Here is a 21,333-nt window from a genome sequence, read left to right as displayed (position 1 = left end):
AGTGGTGATTTACTTTGACATATGACAACTTCTCTCTCCAAGTCATGCCGCCCTTCTTATCTTATCTGATTTTAACGCCCTAGGCCATGGCCTCTCTGCCCTTCCCAGAAATCCGGGCCTGCTCCTACTGAACTTAAGGTTTAAACCCAGGTTTAAACCCCGGTCTCTTGTGTCAGAGGCAGATTACATTACACTATTATTATTATTATTATTACAATATCTGCTCTAATTAATGAATGCTAGAGAATTGTTCATTAATTTTACATACTTTAAGTCAATAGCACCCGATTGCAAAAAAAAAAAAAGCCTGGGTCCTAGTGAGCCTTCCCTCTCCTCTCCCGGTGCCCTTGTCGCAGTGGCAGCGCCTCCATCCAAATGCCCCGCCACGGGGGACTTTGGAAATCTTCGGGAGCCGAGTCTTTCTTTGGGAGCACTCGGGCTCCTGCAGAATGCTGAACCCTCTCCTTCAGCGGCGGAAATAGTAGTATTTGACCAATTTACTCAAATACTGCTACGGGGGAGCCAGCGCTGGCACGAGCACCAGGAGAGGAGAGGGAAGACTCATTAGGACCCAGAGCCTTCCCTCTCCTTACATAGTTACATAGTTATTTTGGTTGAAAAAAGACATACGTCCATCGAGTTCAACCAGTATAAAGGTAAGTATCTTTTTTTTTAATCGGGTCCCATTGACTTTAAAGACAACCAATCAACTTTAAGGAAACCTGAGAGGTATATGGAGGCTGCCATATTTATTTATTTTAAACAATACCAGTTGCCTGGCTGTCCTGCTGATCATTCTGGCATCAGTACTGTCTGAATGACACACCTGAAACAAGCATGCAGCTAATTTTGTCAGATTTCTGTCAGAAACATCTGATCTGCATGCTTGTCCATGGTCTGTGGCTAAAAGTATTAGGGCCCGTTTCCACTACGGCGGATTCGCATGCATTATCTGCATGCAAATTTGCATAGCAATGTATTTCAATGGGCCTGTTTTCATTATAGGCAAAATTCACATCCCCTGCAGGCAAAAAAAAAAAAAACACACGGCTGCCTCCAAATATTTTCCATGCATTTTACGTATTTTCACGTGCGATAGTAAATAAAAAAAATTGCGTATGCATGCAAATTCACACAAAAAACGCATGCAAACGTACACGAATTCACATACGCATGCAAATCTGCAGGTGTTTTTTTTTCTATGCGGATTCGCCTAGGTATAGTGGAAACGGGCCCTTAGAGGCAGAGGATCAGCAGGATTTCCAGGCAACTGGTATTATTTAAAAGGAAATATACAGTATATATGGCAGCCTCCCATATCTCTCTTGCTTCAAGTTCCCTTTCAGACTGACAGATGAAATATTGCAACTTGTGCTCCCTCTGCTGGCAAGATTCATATTGTTACAAATGGAAGAAAATTTGCATTTGCGACTAGAATTGTGTAGCTTACCCTGGCTGGTGTCTGGAGTGATGTCTTCAAAGAAATATTGTGTGGCCTCAAAGGCTGAGTCTGGCTCCTCCTGGTCAGGTGGCTGGTCTGTAAGTGCAATAAAAAGTATGAATAACATCTTTTATGAGTCATGAGAGAAAGCTTAGGACTTTATCAGACACTGTATACTAACTATAAAATGTTAAAATATCTCCTGTTGTGCTCGAAACACTTGACTGCAGCCGGCACTACACGCTCTTTTCCACTAGTAATCGCAAATCACAAACGCCAGGGATTTTTCGTTAATTTTGTTTTGCAATTACAATTTTTCATACGCAGTTTGCATTGCACAATCACTCTCAAAATCGCGCCAGAAAGCTATTGCGCTTTGTAGAAAGTCGAATCGCGATAGTGGAAAATACCTACTCCAATTCCTATGTTAAATTAGCAAACATAGGGATTTAAAAATCGCAAGTGTTTTGCGATTTTGGTTGAATTTCTGCTGGTGGAAAAGAGCCATTAGGGCTCTTTCACATCTAGAACGTAAGCAGGAGAACGGATGTTATATGCCCTGCGGCGTGTTGTCGGGATGTAGCAGTGCGACGCAATCAGCGGTGGTAGTGATTAATTCACATGATGGGAAAACACCGGCTCCCAATGATTAAAAGCTCCCGGGTGCGCCGAACCGCAACGCATCGAAACGCAGCGTCGGGTGTGAAAGGTAAAATGAAAGCCAAAGGACTTTCATTTTACCTTGGTTAACGCAAAATTTCGACTTTGTGTTAAACCACAGAAAACGGGCTCTGGTGTGAAAGAGCCCTTAGGGTGGACTTAACAGGCCACCCTACGGTGTTTGGGAGTCTTGTCCTAGGACTCTTTACAAAAATAGGTAACAGGCTCCAACTTGGATTTTTCTTGGTCTCCCGTGTCAGATGTGGTATCTTTAACCAGAACACTATCTAGCTACTCATTTACCAAAAAAATTAAAAAAAAAATTGCATGCACATAAAAAAATATATATCAAAATAAAAACAGCATCTGGCATTTAGTTTGCAGGTCTCACCTGGCAGTGTGTGCATCCTGTATAACAGCTTCAGCTTTTCTGTGAGGTCTCCATGGCAGGCAGCACCTGAGGACATTAAAACAGTAAGCCTACATCTACACCACATTCTATGCACCGGTGATGACTTTTTATTAGTAACCAGTTTCCATACTGCACTGCATAGATAAACTATTGTTTTGGACTGCATTGTATGCAATGTCTAGGAAATTGGGAAGTTTACAATCAGACTTCATTTCAGTAGGCTCACACATTTAAGTAACAATATTGTTTTTTTTTGTTAACAAACAATCAATTTCAGTATTCAATTACTGGATATTCTACTACTGAATTCCAATATTTTACTATGACCCAACCTAACCCTACTCTAACACAAAACCCTCCCTCTACCAATGCCTTTTATTGGCTAACTTAGAGATGGATAAACAGTGAGCTTTCGACGTATAAAAAGCCTTCGTCGGACTGGTTCCAGTCCGACAAAGGCTTTTTATAAGTCGAAAGCTCACTGTTTATCCATCTCTAAGTTAGCCAATAAATGGTATCATCCTGATTCAAAACTTCTTGCTTTTACTCATGGCTAACACGGTACAACACTTTACTGCTTCTACTCTACCAATGCCTAACCTTAAACCACCCGTGGTGCCTAACCTTCCTTAAAGAGGAACTCCAGTGAAAATAATGTCATAAAAAGTGCTTCATTTTTACAATAATTATGTATAAATGATTTAGTCAGTGTTTGTCCATTGTAAAATCTTTTAAATCCCTGATTTACATTTTGACATTTATTACATGGTGACATTTTTACTGTTGGCAGGTGATGTAGCTGCTGCATGTTTTTTTGGCAGTTGGAAACAGCTGCAAACAGCTATTTCCCACAATGCAACAAGGTTCACAGACAGGAAACTCCCAAGAGTACGTACTTTTCTTGTTTCTTGTGGGAGGGGTTTCACCACAATATCAGCCATACAGCACCCCCTGATGGTCTGTTTGTGAAATGGAATACATTTCTCATGTAAAAGAGGGTAGCAGCTACTGATTGGGATAAAGTTCAATTCTTGGTCGGAGTTTCTCTTTAACCCTCCCACACACTCCTAACATGAAAGACCCCACCTCCTAACACCCAATATTTTTGTCGCTATCAGAGGTTATAATTGGTAAATAGCAGCTATAAATGGCTAAATAGCGATTATACAGTAAGTGGCTATTAACATTTCTATTTTATTGGGGTACCTCCGGGTGCCCAAATGACTGTTTATAGCAGCTCATTGTGATTTTAACCTTGCCGCCTATGGCAGTGCCGTTTTTAACTGCTTGCAGTAAGGCATCTGGAGATACCTGTAAGTCTGTGCATAAACAAAAACTTGTCAGGGAATAATGTGGCAAACTGGCAGGTCCCCGTGATCCTCCTGCACACCTCTTTCAGACTGCTTAGTGCTAAACACCTTCCAGAAAAAGATGATTTGATAGACACACACAGTTAACCTAACCAGATCACTTAAAGGACTTCCGAGGCCAAAATTAATAAAATTACACTATACCTTTTTTTTTTTGCAGAATCCACGGAGGACGTCCTGCCCGTCCTCCGCTCCGTTCCGCCATCAATGCAGGTCTTTTCGTTACCCTAGGGCTCGGCCCGACCCCACCGAACGGGTCGCATCGATGCCACCTCTAACATGGCCGCCGCCTTGCTCCGCGGCTGCGCAGTACGCTTTGTCGCTAGCGTCACTGCGCAGCCTATTGCCCGCCTCCCGCCGCGTACTAGGTCCCGGCATGCTCCCCAAGCGTACGTCAGCGACAAAGCGTACTGCGCAGCCGCGGAGCAAGGCGGCGGCCATGTTAGAGGTGGCATCAATGCGACCCGTTCGGTGGGGTCGGGCCGAGCCCTAGGGGAACGAAAAGACCTGCATTGATGGTGGAACGGAGCGGAGGACGGGCAGGACGTCCTCCGTGGATTCTGCAAAAAAAAAGGTATAGTGTAATTTTATTAATTTTGGCCTCGGAAGTCCTTTAAAGGACCCAAAGAAAACAATAATTATTCATGAGGAAAGACATAAGGGGGCACAAGATCAAACTGCAGATTGTTCTTTAGTGCACAGTAAAAAAAGAGGAGGCCCAAAACACTGAGGTAAACAATAAAAAAAGGCCCGGTTTATTTCAATCACCCCCTCTCTAGCAGGTGCCTCAACCGTATATGGATGAAATCGGCACCGGGAGTATGGGTGCAGGATACAGCCGATATATGGCTTACCCTGCTCCTGCACTGGTGTTAATTACTATTGCCCCTCCAGGTCGACATGGATGGTAGGGAATGATGTAATTCAGCGTCCAGCTATCGCTGGCGGCCGAAATTACAGTGTTTTACAAGTAACTTTAGCTCCGTCTTCTGACGGCGCCGAAGTTACTCTCTGTGCACTGCTATAGCCGCAATTCCTATTACGGTCTAAAGTGAGGCCGGCTGCGCCAAAATGTCCTACGCTGTAATCCATGTGTTCGGCCTCAACCACCCATTAACTTTAATACATTGCTCCTGAAATTGTATCTTCAACTGTGTAATTGGTTAGCCAATTTAAAAGTGCAAACAAGTGCAGAAAATGATATATCCTGTAAACTGTGAGTGACAAGAGATAAAATCATTGATAACGTAATTAATGCATGTCAGGATGTTTCTTCCTCTCAGGGCAGGTGCTTTTGTGCGTACATTAAAGGACCTTTGTAGTATTGTATGATGTTAAAGTGGAACATCATTCTAATTATTACAATCCTGTGCCTGGTAGCGAAAATCCTCGTTTTTTTTGGTTTCACTTCAGCTTGTAAGCACAGTGTGTAGGATTGGGGGGAGTCTGGAGGATGGTGACAACAAATGGCTGCTATATAGCCGGCATACTGTATATAGTGACAGCAGTGCTGGCCTCCCTGCTTTCCTAGTTTGACCTCTGAAGATGTGCTACAAAATGGCTGTGAGGTAATGTTCTGGCCTCCTCTTTGTTCAGTAAAAGTCTCCGATGTTATCTTGTTAACAGTCTCCAATTTTATCTTGTGTCTACCTCAGTTCCTCTATACATGAATATTAGTTTACATTATTATGCCCCTTATGATTTCTGTTTTCTGCTCAGAATTATACTGAGTACTTTGAGGATGTCAGTTCCTTCCAAAAGTAAATAATTCAAAAGTGATGAAAGATCTGATCCGCATAATAGAAGCTATTAAATTACTGTATATAAAAATACAACTTCAGAATGGGAGATGTACAAACAGCCCACAAGGGGCCACTCAAGCGACAAAGTTGTATCAGCTGTTACTTAATATACATATATTTTTAGCATTTCTAAGTATCACCCTGTGATAAACAATATGTCATTCAGAGTTATGAAGAATTACTCAGACTTTCCATAGCAGTCTTGTTTATAAGCTAAAAATAAGGTTAAACCTAATTCGACATGTTTTTGACATCTCTGCCCCCTTCAGACGTCAGGTGCCTGCACTGGTCCTCAATGATCCTCCGATCCCCCGCAGTCAGCCAGTGTCAGTCTACAGGCCAGTTTGCCTGCACAGCCCTTGCAGTGTGTATCCCTTGATCGCGCTTCCGTCGCCGTGGACGTCCTGCGCATGTGCAGGCATACTGCGCTTATGCAGGCCGGCGACGGGAGCGAGATCGAGGGATGCGCGCACTGAAAACAAAACTGGCTGGCTGTGGTGGACCAGAGGATTGTTAAGGACCGGCGCGGGCACAGGGCGTCTGCAGGGGGCTGGTGGAAGCCCAGGTAAGTGAAAAAAAATTTTTCAACTCAGTTAAGGTTCACTTTAAGCAAACTTTGCCGTTTTGTTTTTTTCTTATATTTTTAAAGCGCACCTGAATTGGGAAAGATATGGAGGCTGACATATTTATTTATGTTTAACCTCTTAGCAGCTTCAAACAAAATGTATCATTAGAATACTGTTGTGCGCTCTAAACCTCTGCCGGCTAATCTCGTTTGGCTGCCCGATGCAGCCAAAAGAGCGGGTGGCAGGGAGCGGTTAAAGTTACCTGTTCCGGGCGGCTTCTTCTCTTCCTCCACCCGTGGCTCTGAACTTCCGACACATCTTCTGGGTACTGACCACATCCGATCACATGATATGACATGTGATCGGAATCCAGGAGACCTTGTCAGCATTACAACGCCACCCGGTGGTGGAAGAGGGTTGATGGGCATGTGAGCAGCATGGTGAATAGCTGTGGCTACACAGCACTTGTAAACTAAACAGGAAGTGAAGTAGACCTCCTTTAGCCGCCGGGAGCAGGTAATGTACAATGCTCTACTCTACAGGACCGTCCCCCACAGCTCCCAGGCCCCCGGGTCCCTGACGTGGTGGCAAGGGTTGCTGGGGCTTTTGTTATGCCCCTGACTACTTCACTTGTATTTCCAAATATGAAAGCTGTTAACTGGATAGTGTAATGGTTAAGGGCTCTGCCTCTGACACAGGAGACCCGGGTTCAAATCTCGGCTCTGCCTGTTCAGTAAGCCAGCACCTATTCAGTAGGAGACCTTAGGCAAGTCTCCCTAACACTGCTACTGCCTATAGAGCGCGTCCTAGTGGCTGCAGCTCTGGTGCTTTGAGTCCGCCAGGAGAAAAGCGCGATATAAATGTTCTGTGTTTGTTGTTTGTTTGTTTGTTTGAAATAGAAAAATTGACCTGTATATCAGAACACCAGAATTCACTCTCCGCAATGCTATACTCACTTAGGCCAGAGACAAACTCTTTGAAGTTGATCAAGCAGTCTCCATTTTCATCCAGCAGTCTGAAGAGCCGGATGGCCATGACGTCTGTGTGTGTACCGTATGCCCATGGGAACAGCAGTACAAACAGGCTTTTGAACTGTTGGAAATCTATCCGATATTGCTCGAGGTAGGGAAGGGAGGGATCGTGGCGCTCAACAGTGTTGCTGTTACCTCCCCAGTAGCAACTCGTCAGGTGCTCGGCCTAGAACAATATAACGTTTATAGTCATCAGTGTGAGCGGAGGAAACAACACGTCATTTTTCACGTCTTGTTTTTGTAATGCTGACACAAAGGAAATGTTGCAGCACTGCTGAACACTGCAGCAAGGAAATCAAGCTACTGCTCTGTCACGTCTCATTTGCTACCAACGTCCATTTTGAAGCAAGATCATTCGTCAAACAGAAAGGGTTGTGCAGAGCGCCAAGGTTTGTCTTAATCAGGAGCCAGGGGTGATGAACATTTCTTCCATTAAATAACTACTTTTTTCTAGTGAAAGATTTAAAGGAGCCCTAATCTACATAGCAACATAGAAAATATACTGCATGATTTATTCTGCTCTCCTTGGAGAAGTCAGCAGCTGCCAGTTGCTACCAACTCTACACTCATGCCAACAGTATGCCAAGATCACCTTACTATTAGATCTTGCAACCTCTTCTACATCTCAGACTCCTCCCCCAACCGATATAACAGCCTGTATCGGGATCATGCTTTTCAGGCAGCATGTGGGGAAAAGCAGACGTTCATGGCCAGCTCATTTACCAGTAGGCAATCTCACCACAGTTTACTGAAACTGTAATAAGTGTACTAGTGCCATAGAGAAAATGAATGTGTAGGCCTACTAAATTGATTTTTAGAATCAAGGTTTCATAACCATCTGAAAACATTCTTAATCCCTAGTACACACTTTCAATTATGATTGGCCAATCACTGACCAATTGAACACCCCAATGTAATATGAGGGTCAACCGATATTGAATACTTTGAGCAGGTTGTGTGGGTAAACCCTCACACTACATGGAGGTGGTAAAATTGGTCAGTGATTGGGGAATAATAATTGAAAGTGTGTACCAGGCTTTAGTTCAAGGTACCCTCTACAACCTTCATTCATACTACGTTCTCAATGTGCAGTACTTGCATCCCGGGGCACAAGGGAAGGGGAATGTGTCACAGTCAATTCATTATAGTAAGATAATGAGTTGGCTTAGCCACAGTGATATACAGTATAGTATATGCACTTACAACAAAGATATACTGTATATGTGTCAAGGGGTACTTGAGCGGATATTACTCACAATGGTGGATTCAAAGAGAACCCGAGGTGTGTTTAAAGAATGTTTTCTGCATACAGAGGCTGGATCTGCCTATACAGCCCAGCCTCTGTTGCTATCCCAAACCCCACTAAGGTCCCCCTGCACTCTGCAATCCCTCATAAATCACAGCCGTGCTGTGAGGCTGTGTTTACATCTGTAGTGTCAGTCTCAGGGAGGGAAGGGATGCAGGCGGGGACTGGAGTTCTGCAGGAGGCGGTGAGAGCAGCAGACTGACACTATAGAGATAAACACAGCCAGCTCTGACAAGCTGTTTGTCAGCAGCGTGGCTGTGATTTATGAGGGATTGCAGAGTGCAGGGGGAGCTTAGTGGGGTTTGGGATAGCAACAGAGGCTGTGCTGTATAGGCAGATCCAGCCTCTGTATGCAGATAATATTCTTCAAACCCACCTCGGGTTTTCTTTAAATAAATGGGTATATGCTGTACAGAGGTTAAGAAACACAGCTCTATAATAGCAATTACCTTTCCCTTATCTACCACCTATGTATATATAAATGTGATATTTCCCATGAATTGTTTTATTTATTTTGTAAAGCACACATTGTAATGTGTGTACTATTAGTGACATTCCCATTTGCAGCAATTTACCCGGGGGTAAGTGACACGTTCTTGAAAAAGGAAATGCCAAGAAAACACAGGTCTGAAAGTCCTGGCCACAACAATTAACAAGGAAGGGGGGGGGGGGGGGGAAGATACTGGGCTGCAGGAAGGGGCATGAATAACTGCTACACTAGGGGGGCCTGGAGGAGTTATTGCCTGCACTTAGAGGACAGGAGGGGTTAATGGCTGCAATACTGTATGCAGTGCAGTCATTAACCCCTCCTGGTCCCCCAGTGCAGCTGTTAACTCTTCCTGGTCTCCAAGTGCAGCCATTAACTTTACTGGGTAGATTTATACTCGAGTCAATGAAAAATTCCAGCTTAAGAGGGTCAAACATTGGAGTCGACTTATACATGAGGTCGACTTCTATTCGAGGATATACAGGCAAATCTTTTACAAAGAAATATAATACTCTACTGAGCTCTTAAAGCTCGTACACATGTTCAATCAATGTCCGACCAAGACTGTGCAGACGTGTTACTCGCTTGTAAGCAAACGTCATGCTCTGTTTTATGCAAGGGGAAGCAGCGCAGGAGTGACATCCTGCGGCGGGTGGCTCTCCAGCATCGCTTGAGTGAAGTTAGGATAGATCACTGGTTGAGCAGTCACAAGGGGTTGGTGGCTGCCATCCACACGCTTAATTCTCGGCAGAGGGCGGTTGTTATCAGCTGCCTCGGCAGAGTTTCATCTGGCATGTGCAAGTAGCATAATGGTGCTGTGAGATGTAATCTCTTAGCAGTAGAAAAAGGAGGTGTGTGGGGTCAGGTGATCTGTTCTCAAAGGGAAAGACTGACTATTGTCCCTTCCCGATTCCTCTCTGACTACATATGGTGGGTGATGATAGGATGGGGGGAGGAGACTGACCAGAGACCAGTGACCAGTGACGTGCTCTGTCATGCAAAAATGCAATGCTGATTTATTTCCGAAAAAGAAAAACAGGAACCGGCCGGCCAGACACTTTCAATAAACATATTGCAAAATGTAATCAAGTTCAATAGACAAAATAACTCTCCTCTTCTGCCTCTAGCTGACATATGGTTAATTAGCAAAAGGCTCCAGATCACCGTTTTTTCCCCTGTATTTTGTAATTACCATGTAAGGGAAAATGTGAGATAACAAATGTGAATTTGGAGGTTTTGACAGGTGTGAATTCCACTTTGTATAAACAGCGCACATTAATAATTTATATACACCAAATGTATTGTAGTCTTCCACTGAGCATCTGCTGGACTGAAAGCAGAAATACTCACATCAATATTTTATTAGTACCTTAAAAAGGGCGTACAGTTCTTCCAGCTCATCAACAGTGAATGTGGTGTCAGTCACTATAGTACGAACCTGAAACGGTAACAATTTTTTAAATTAATGGTTAATTATTGAAAAGTGTTTTTTGGCATAAGTAACAGAAAATTGACTTTAAAGTGAATTATACCATCATTAAAAATATTGCTAAGTACAACTGTTCCATCTCCATCATTATGTTTCATTAAATATCTCTCATTCTTCCTCAACCTCCATCCCACTTTCAGTTGGGGTCCCCCAAGGCTCTGTTCTTGGTCCCCTGTTGTTCTCAATTTACACCGCCTCCTCTCTGGGTTTCAACTATCACCTATATGCAGATTTTTTTATTATTATTATTATTATTATTTAGTATTTATATAGCGCCGACATATTACGCAGCGCTGTACAATGTATATATATATATATATATCTTGTCACTAACTGTCCCTCAAAGGAGCTCACAATCTAATCCCTACCATTGCCATATGTCTATATTATGTAGTGTAAGTACTGTAGTCTAGGGCCAATTTTAGGGGGAGCCAATTAACTTATCTGTATGTTTTTGGAATGTGGGAGGAAACCGGAGTACCCGGAGGAAACCCACGCAGACACGGAGAGAACATACAAACTCTTTGCAGATAGTGCCCTGGCTGGGATTCGAACCAGGGACCCAGCGCTGCAAGGCGAGAGAGCTAACCACTACGCCACCGTGCAGATGACCCCCAGATTTACTTTCATACCACTGACCTCTCCACCACCACCATGGAGAAGGTGTCCTCCTGCTTCTCTGCTATCTCATCCTGGATGTCTGCCAGGTTCCTAAAGTGGAACCTGGATAAGACTGAACTCCTAATCTTCCTGCCCGTGCTGTTTCACCCCCCACAGACCTCTATGTCACTGTCAATGGCACAATTATTCATCCAACCACACAAGCCCGCTGCCTGGGTGTCACTCTGGACTCAGCCCTCTCCTTCACCCCCCACATCCAAACCATAGTTGGGGCCTGAAATTTCCATTTATGCAACATCTCCAAGATCCGGCCTTTCCTGACCCCAGACACTGCCAAACTCCTTGTCCATGCCCTCATCTCCCGCCTGGACTACTGCAACTCCCTCCTGTCAGGCCTTCCTCAAAACCGCATCACCCTCCTACAATCCATCATGAACGCGGCAGCTAGACTAATCTACTCCTCCCACCGCTCTGTTTCCACAATACCCCTACGCAAATCCCTTCACCGGCTTCCAATTCACTTCAGAATCAGCTTCAAGAGCCTATGTTTGGCATACAATTCTATACACAAATCCTGCCCAACCTACATCTCTGATCTGGTCAGCAGATATACACCTGGCCGCCCACTTCGCTCCTCCAACAACCTCCTTCTAACCACCCCACGCATCTCGCACTCCCATGCACGACTACAGGACTTCACTAGAGCTGCCCCCATCCTGTGGAACTCTCTCCTACTACTCATCAGGCTTGACCCCACCTTCAAAAAAGCACTCAAAACTCACTTCTTCAAGGAGGCCTACATCAACTCAACACTGCCCTAACCCTCTCTGCCAATAACTTCTTGATGCACCCCCTCCTTTCGTGTCACCAACCCCTCCCTCTAGATTGTTAGCCTTTAGCAGGGCCCTCTCCCCTTGTGTATCATACTTGACTGTGTGCACTTTACCCAGATTTATGGAACTTGTATTTTTACCTCTACCACTCCAGTGCATGATCTGGCATTGTATTACTATCTGCATTGTGTTCTGTAACTTATTGCTTATTACCTGTATTGTTGTATCTATTGTCTGTTACCTGTATTGTGCTGTCACCCCCTGCCTGTTATCATTGTCTGTAATCCTATTTATTGTACAGCGCTGCGTAATATGTTGCCGCTATATAAATCCAATAAATAATAATAATAATAAGGTGCCTTTGTCTTATTTTAGTGCCTTAAAGAATTTACAGCTGTATATAAGACAAGTGACTGTTGTACATACTTCCATTGCTAATTGTTACCAAAAGGATAATATGGTAGTTTTAAAAGATGGTACACCAAAGTCATTGTCATCTTATTCCCAAAGAAAGATACACGTGACAGAAACATGTGCATGAAGCAATGAGGAGGCTTGGCATAAAGCAAAACTGTACTGGATTTACATCTATTTGATTTAACCCTTCCCTTGCCAGCCGATTTGTCCTAAACGTGAACATCTACTGCCAAGCAGTTTTTAGACATTTTGCACTCATTAGGTTTACGTAGGATTTTTGACAAGAAAACCTACATGAAATAGGACATATTATACATTATTTTTTCCGTAATGAATTGGGCTTGAACAATGAAACAAAAATGTAGTTTTTCTAGAGATATAAAAACATTTGTGAGTGAAATATGTTTTTATAAAAAGGGAAATAAAAAATAAAATGTTTTTCTGTTTTTTTTTTTTTTTTAAAGAAGAATTACATTTACTGACAAAAATTTTACTGTTTGTAAAAGCCTTGATTCTGCCAAATCCAACGATACTAGATATGTACTGTATCCCACTTTTCTGTCCTGGAATAGGTGCTGTCAGTACAGGGAGCCAGATATAGATCTCCCCAGTAAATGTAGCCTGAAATTGGTGCCGCCAGTACAGGTAGCCAGATATAGATCTCCCTAGTATAAGTAGCCTGATATAGGTGCCGCCAGTACAGGTAGCCAGATATAGATCTCCCTAGTATAAGTAGCCTGATATAGGTGCCGCCAGTACAGGTAGCCAGATATAGATCTCCCCAGTATAGGTAGCCTTGAATAGGTGCTGCCAGTACAGGTAGCCAGATATAGATGCAGCCAGTACAGGTAGCCAGATACAGGTGCTGCCAGTACAGGTAGCCAGATATAGCTGAACTCTGGTCCCCTACCTCTCGTGTCCCCTTCCTATCCCTCTAGATTGTAAGCCTTTGGGCAGGGTCCTCCTCCTTTTGTGTCCTACCTGATCATGCACCTGCATTACTGTGCATCCATGCTATGCATTTGAGTGAACCTAACTTGCCTAATCTCCATGCTCCCCTCCAGTGACTGACTAAGCATTACCTTGTACTCATACTGTGCTGTATGATCTGGTTTTCTTGTATTCCTGTATTGTCATATTGCTGTTTGTCACCCCTAAATATTGTCTGTAACCTAAATTATTTGTCCAGCGCTGCGTAATATGTTGGCGCTTTATAAATACAATAAATAATAATAATATAGGTGCAGCCAGTACAGGTAGCCAGATATAGGTGCAGCCAATATAGCCAGGAATAGGTGCCCTGGTATAGGTGGCAGGTATAGGTGCCCCAATATAGGTAGTAGTTATAGGTACCCCCACAGTATAGGTAGCAGGTATAGTTGCCCCAGTATAGGTAGTAGGTATAGGAGCCCTCAGTATAGGTAGCAGGTATAGGTGCCACACCACATGGTCCCCCCTCCTGTGACCGCCCCTGCAGAGCTGGAGCACAGCAGTTGGTGTGTAATTACTCACCTAATTGCTCGCTCCATGCAGCGTGTCCCCCACCGGCAACAGGCGCCTCTCTGGCCGCCCGATCCTGTATGACGCGTATGTAACTACGCACCATACAGGAAACAGGAAGTAGAGAGGAGATGGCTGCTGGCGGGGAACAGCAGCATGAAGCAAGCGACCGGGTGAGTAATTACACACTGACTGCTGCACCAGCATCACAGGGAGGCAGAAAGTTCAAGACATCCATGTTATGGAGTTTGCAAAGGGTCATGGGTTTTCTGACTGAGCACAGCAGTGGCTTGCTGTCAAGAGACACATCTTAACAACAGGCACATCATACAGAGAGCAACAGGTTATCATACACTGAAGCCAGTGGTAAAGTCATCAGTCAAAACTGTAAATTAACTTGTCAGTAATATTTGGTAACTACCATGTATTTTCCATGGTGGCTTGTATTTGAATAAAATATAGGGACTTTTATATCATTGACACAGTGACTTCAAATAAAAAACGTATTAGTGAAACCATACAACATTTGCTGCAAAGTAATACATACCACGTTTCGTTTTGTAGTGTCTTCAAGAGTCTGTATAACTCTTAGCCGTTGCTTAAATCTCATTTGCTCTATGAGGTCTGCCCGTATAGTCCCAAATTTCTGCAGTAATGGAAACAAATAAGGATTAATTTACATTGCATTCACAACAAGACAAAAGTACCTCCTGACATCTATCCTTGCAATGGACTAATAAATGAACATTGGCTATTTATTATTATGATGTACTTATGTTTTTTTCATTGCCTAAGTTTGCCAACAGCTACCTTTAAAGGGAATCTGAAGTGAAAATAAACTAATGAGATAATGAATTGTATGTGTAGTACAGCTAAGAAATAGAACATTAGTAGCAAAGAATATTGTTTCCAGTACAGAAAGAGTTAAGAAGTTTCAGATGTTATCTATGCAAAAGAGCTTCTCTGAGCTCCACCTCCCAAATTGGTCATGGATTTCTGGAGCACTATACATCAAAGAAATAGTGACAGACAGCTTCAGATAAGGTTTTTACTTCAGAGAAGTTCAAAGGGTCATTAGCTTGGCAAACCACACTCTGTATTTTAAACTATAAAACAGAGCAAACTGCAAATATGCCAATATGATGCAATGCCATAAAAACCCTATATAACTGAAAATACAAGTAAGACTTATTTCTTTGCTACTAATGTTCTATTTCGTATCCGTACTATGCATACAATTCATAATATGTTTTTTTTTTTTTTTTTGCTTCAGTGTCACTTTAAAAGAAAGGAGGCTTCCTCAGTAATTTCCGGTATGACACTGATTCAATAAGTACACTACTGGCACTATATTTTCTATTACTCTTATTAGTGCTGCTAAAACTCTTGTAGCTAATAGAAAATCTGAGCAACATGAATGGTGATCTAAAAAAATTACGGTATGGTGTTTTTATGTTTAAAGGGCAGCAGAAGATAACTATGAGTTTTCTTTGGGCACTCTGGTTTCCTCCCACATAGGTAATAAACACTTATATGGTTATGCTGGTTACTCCAAAATTAGCCTTAGGGCCCATTTCCACTATCGCAAATTCGCATGTGTTTGCCGCATGCAAATTCGCATAGCCAACAAGTGGATGGGACTGTTTCCACTTGTCAGGATTTCTGAGCGTTTTCGTCCTCGGTAAAAATTCGCATGGCAGACCCATCAGAATTCGCATACCGCTATGCGGGTGTATGCAAATTTTTATGCAAAAAAAGCACACAGGCACTGCCATGGTTAAATTCGCATACAGCGTCATTCATGCAAATTCGCATGAAAATTTGCATACACCCGCATACGAAATTCGCATCCGCATGCAAATTTTTATCGCGGCGATTCACACTGCACAAGTGGAAACAGGCCCTTAGACTATGGTACGGAAATTAGGCTATGGCTCCATTAGACTATGATTATGGCAGGGATTAGATTACGTTTCTCTGAGGAGAAATCAGTCACATGACAATGTAATCGGTAAAGTGCTGCAAAAGATGTCAGCACTAGGGATGCTCATTCGGATTCCGCGGAAATGCAATTTCCGAAATTCCGATCGGAAATTGCATTTCCACATCGGAATGCGGAAATCGGTAATGCAAGCGCCGTAGGCGGATTTCCGCCGGAAATCGCGGAAATTCCACCCGACTTTAACATCGATTTTCTCAAAAACTATAAGGTCTTTTTGAAAACTTTTTTTTGCATCTTGTTTACAAGATTCAGTTTAATAAACCCTGAAATTTTTAGTGTTTCTAGGACTTAAGGGGGCTTTGCTATTAACCGCTAATGTCGGCGGATTTTTACTGTAATGTAAAATGCAGAAAATCTGCATCTGCCTATTTCCTGCATTTTACATTACAGTAAAAATCCGCTGACTTTAGCGGTTAATAACAAAGCCCCCGTAAGTCCTAAAAACAACAAATTTTCAGGGTTTATTAAACAGAATCTTTTGAACAAGATGCAAAAAAAAGTTTTCAAAAAGACCTTATAGTTTTTGAGAAAATCGATGTTAAAGTCGGGCGGAATTTCCGCAATTTCCGGCGGAAATTCCGCATTGGAATGCGGAAATTGGTAGCGGAAAGCAGAATCGGTAATCGGTACATGACGGAATGCGGATTTACCGCGGAATCGGAAATTGGCATTCCGACCATCCCTAGTCAGCACTATATAATTACATCATAATAACAACAGCTTTATATACATACCTGGTAAGAGGCAGCTATCAGTGTAAAGATGTCCACCTCCGGGTACGGATCCGTGGCATCTGTGATTAAGGAATGCAGATGAGGAATTGGGGGCAACGTGCTGTCTTTGTTACTCACGCTGTCTAAATACCTACAAAAAAAGGAAATGTTTATATAAAAGAAAAAGCATATCCCTGGGTAAGAGCCACAATGATCTTAATATGCATATTAGCTTCCTACAAGCCATGATTAGAACAGGTTGGCAGTTCTGCAGACAAGCTGAATAAATATCTCTATATTTAGGCAATAACTCAGCGGCTCTGAATGCAAAGTTAGAGATAAAGGAACTGAAATGTACACACCCTGAGATAAATGATATAGGTGCCTTCAGTTTCTGACACAAAAATGAAACAAAACTCTACCCCTTACCTTCCCAGCACAGTCATTGCTTCTCCATCATCTTTGCAGCTTAGAAGCTTATCCACATTGGCCTCCAACACAGCAAGTGCCAGCTGGAATATCACCTTGATGCCTTCGTAGAAAAAGCAGTCTACTACCACCACTGCACTTTCGAAAGGCATGACGCTTAGGAACAATGTGAGGAACCATGACAGGGAAATAGTGGAAATGACACCCAGATCCTGCATACAGTCATACAGCTGAGGCACGTAATCATGAGCCAACTCTTCAAACACTCCCTGGTCCACCAGAGCTCCTAGAAGGAGAAACAAAGTTACTTGTACAACTCTATCACCATAAATCTCCTGCACGCATTTTATACTGTCATGCTAATTATTCTTGACCAACATGTGCAACTAATAATAGAGATACGCAGATTACAGTTACTGTCTAACTTTCCATACATAAGATCACCTTGTGGTGCTAAAATAGTTAGAAACAAGTATATGTTTGTGATGCAGATCTGACCAGGTTAGATCAGCCTGGGTGGATTTTCTTGTCCAGTTACTACTGTAAATCCTGCCACAGCCCTCAGCAGCAAGCCAATGCTGGTGGTTACTGTACTGTACTAGCCTAGAGTATAAACATGTTTATAGATGCTTGGAGATTGTAAGCTCATAAGGTCAGGGTTCTTGGCATATTTTGTTTCTTGGCAATGCTATAGGTTTTCATTAGACAAATGTATGTATTAGTTGCATCATAATAAGTATCTGTCTTGTAATATTTGTATCTTTCTCTGTTCAATAACACAGGAGACACTGGTGCTAAATACTGGTAAGTCACCAGTGATCATACTTATCAGTACATCGTTCAGTAGGAGAACAGTGTGGTGGCTGGATATCCCAACCCATGACCTCTGTTAATATAAGGTGACATAAGACGTTGGCAATAGCACACATACAAAAGCCATTATTTTACATGTAGTTGTTCCTCACCGTGGAGGTTCAAAACACACATTTTGTAAATCATACAATCTATTAACCCTTACCGTACTTATTTTTTTTATCTATATTTAGAAATCAGAAAAAATAAAATACTTATATTTCACATACAAACAGAATGTTTCTAGTACTGGAAAAAGACAACACCTTTGACTAATATTGCAATTCTAGCAAGTCACATTTTCTGTGAGCACTGCAAACATATAAAGGGGTGTTTGGGACCAGGTTGAAGGTGCTTTAAGAGTCTACAAATAAGGCTGGTCTCCTGGCAGACAGGTACATTGCTGACAAGTAGCTCCAGTATTACAGCATACACTAGTATAGGTAAAACTGCAGCCATTTATATGGAAACCTCTAGATGCAAAGATAGACATAAAGTTATACCAATGCTCCATTCAAATGAATGGAAGAGGTTTTTAAATGATGGAGACAGCTTTGGGCATCATTCTTGTAAATAACATGATAGATCCTTGTTCTTGTCTTGGACGATACATGCAGCATCAGTTTCATTTGATGTGCCTGTGTCCCCCTACAGGGCTCAAAATGACACATGACAATGTAATGACGGGAACCGCTGCTGAATACTTTTCTGCACAGTAGCAGAGAAGCTTTTAGCATTGGCTAAACTAGCTGCCCCAGCCGTCACCCAGAATCCAATGTGAACCAGCCCTAAAGGCTGTTGTACAATGAAAATCGCCAAATGCAATTGCAACCTCTAAGTAATGTAGCAATTTTTTAGCAAGAGATTTCACAATGATTTTGCTTTTCACAGCATTTTTTTTACTTGTAACACAGTCGCAGTCACTGTAAAAATGCTTTATGCAGCACTTTTGCAATTTTAAGAATCGCTCTGGCGTGAAAACGGTCATAGGATTACATAGTCAAACACTTTTTAAATCGCCAGCATCAGCAATTCACTGAAAAAGTGCTTGCAGTGTTTAACAGCCCTAAACAAATATTTATGCCTGAAGTTCAGCCTTGGCGCCTAGATGTGATGATAATAATATATTACTTCTTTCAAACAAGAAGCCTTTGCCAACCTACCCACAACTCTTGTATTGTAGTAATCAGGAAGCATACGTTCACACAGAGCAACAAGCAACCAAAAAGCCTCTTCTTCCTTGGCATATAGGAGAAGCACAGATGTAACAATATTCATTGCCTGCAAAACAATACAAAGGTCAGTCCCTACAGATAGGGTATATTAAAGTATAAAATCAGAGATCTTGCAGTGGTAGGTAGATAATAATAAGATTACGGGTTCCTAGGTAAAAGTAGAGATTAAAAAACAAAGAGGAGTCCTCTGACTCATGGGAACTGCATTGACAGTGGCATTCCCACCAGGACAGTTATGATGTATCTATTTTTGTAGTGTCTGATGGCCTGCTAAGCAGTGTAATGATGTCTGCATCTTAGCACAGGGGCAGAAGATACCAACATTCCTTCCTCAATATATGCTATACAAGCATTTTTACGGTAAGAGATGCATTGTTGTTATAGCCAAGCTTTCTTGGGCAAATCATGTACTGTACACATTGCTATCAGCTGAGGTACTGAGTACTCTGCACCCCTCACACATTTCAGAAATCCCCAATGCAGACTTCACAAATGTTTGAAGCACAAGCAATATTACACAACTGATGTGGTTTACTTCTGCTTCTCAACTTTAACATTAAGGACCCGGACCCACTAGCAATCGCAAACGCTAAATGTATGTGATTTGTTCAACATTTTACCAAGTGATTCTACCAGCAATGTTGAGGGAATTGTGCAGCATTCCTTCATTGGCAGCACGGTGGTGTAGTGGTTAGCACTCTGGCCTTGCAGTGCTGGGTCCTCGGTTTGAAAGCCACCAAGGGCACTATCTGCAAGGAGTTTGTATGTTCTCCCCGTGTCTGCGTCGGTTTTACGTCGGGCACTCCAGTTTCCTCCCACATCCCAAAAACATACAGATAAGTTAATTGGCTTCCCACTAAAAATGGCCCTAGGCTACAAGGGACACATGACTATGGTAGGGATTAGATTGTGAGCACCTCTGAGGGACAGTTAAGTAACAAGACTATAAACTGCGTAAAGCTCTGCGGAAGATGTCTGAGCTGTATACCGTAAATACTAAATAATAAAAATAATAATAGCAATCGTTCAGAAAATTCTACAGGCAGTGCTGTAGTGGAATCACCCATGGTTCCACTGTCCTTGCTTTTTCATGATCGCTGGCGGCAATGAACAACTGCACTGCTAGGGCTGCTACTGGGCTCCCGCCCTACGACTGTATAGTTAAAGCATCCCTGTGTAGGGGACCAGTGAAACCTAAAGTGATAGTTAGGCTTCATGCTCTGTCCAGTGCTATTACATTCCAACTCCTTGGTCTGTTCAAAGTCTGTTATGATATAAAATTCCAGTCCAGACTCCCATCTGCACCATACACTGGCCTCGGCACCATACACTGGCCTCTGCACCAATGTAAAGGCTGGAATACAGATATGTGCGGCAGGGAAGTACATAAAGTTGTGTCTAGGTGGGTTTTCATTTGACCACAATGGTCTATCAGTATGTAGAAGAGCCCTGCTAGAAAAAAATAACAAACTTGTTCTGGTGGTAAGGTGATACAGTCATTTTTAATTAATTCACTACAGGAAGGCAGAGCAGGAGCACCCTGTCAGGTATTCTAACCTTTGGACTACCTGTGACTGAGCCATGCTCCCAACCCTCTCACTCATCTGCCCCCACAATGTGACCACATTTTAGCCTCCACATCATTGCAGAGGCTGATGTATTTTTAGGTGTAGAGGAACAAGGCATGGCTGCACTTGTTGTAGAAGCCCGACCACTGTAGGCCTTCACAAAGCTCTGTGCAACCTCATTTTCTAAAACAAATACTGTACACCGGTTGAGATAATGTCTCATCCTATGGCTTCAAAAATTTTGCCATAAAGTCACTTTAAGAAGCAATGCAAATCTAGTTCAATTAATACATTTGTAATTTGTGCAACTGGGTCATGGAATAAAATATATGCGTAATAATTCTGCAGACATCATCTTATTTATACCATAAAGGAAACCATTTACCAGGGGAAACTGCTGACTCCTCACTACAGACACCCACAGACAGCCTTTGTGATACAGCTTTCCTGTGGGCCAGCACTACTGCTAAGCAGATACACATGAGTAAACACTGATTACCTACATAAGTGTGTAAAGCACAAGCTCAGCACCTTGTTATAATACAAACAAGCAGGACAGGACACCACAAGCCACTGTGAATTACTGTTTATCCCCAAAG

The 21,333-nt window shown here is 42.6% G+C and overlaps 1 protein-coding gene across 1 annotated transcript in view; it reads right to left on the bottom strand.

The window, feature by feature from the left end:
* The window catches only part of TBC1D9 (TBC1 domain family member 9), a 76,683-nt gene that overhangs the window by 8,875 nt on the left and 46,475 nt on the right, over positions 1-21,333 (bottom strand). The window contains exons 11-18 of the mRNA XM_068279573.1: positions 19,095-19,212; positions 17,080-17,365; positions 16,672-16,801; positions 14,483-14,581; positions 10,445-10,513; positions 7,208-7,448; positions 2,493-2,558; positions 1,451-1,537 (exon numbers count right to left, since the gene is read on the bottom strand). Of these exons, the coding sequence (XP_068135674.1) occupies positions 1,451-1,537; positions 2,493-2,558; positions 7,208-7,448; positions 10,445-10,513; positions 14,483-14,581; positions 16,672-16,801; positions 17,080-17,365; positions 19,095-19,212 (1,096 nt within the window). The remainder of the gene's footprint in view (positions 1-1,450; positions 1,538-2,492; positions 2,559-7,207; positions 7,449-10,444; positions 10,514-14,482; positions 14,582-16,671; positions 16,802-17,079; positions 17,366-19,094; positions 19,213-21,333) is intronic.

This window comes from Hyperolius riggenbachi, chromosome 1, assembly GCF_040937935.1.
Source record: "Hyperolius riggenbachi isolate aHypRig1 chromosome 1, aHypRig1.pri, whole genome shotgun sequence".
NCBI lineage: Eukaryota > Metazoa > Chordata > Amphibia > Anura > Hyperoliidae > Hyperolius > Hyperolius riggenbachi.
Note: the sequence above shows the minus strand (reverse complement) of the source record. Positions and strands in the feature narration are given on the sequence as shown.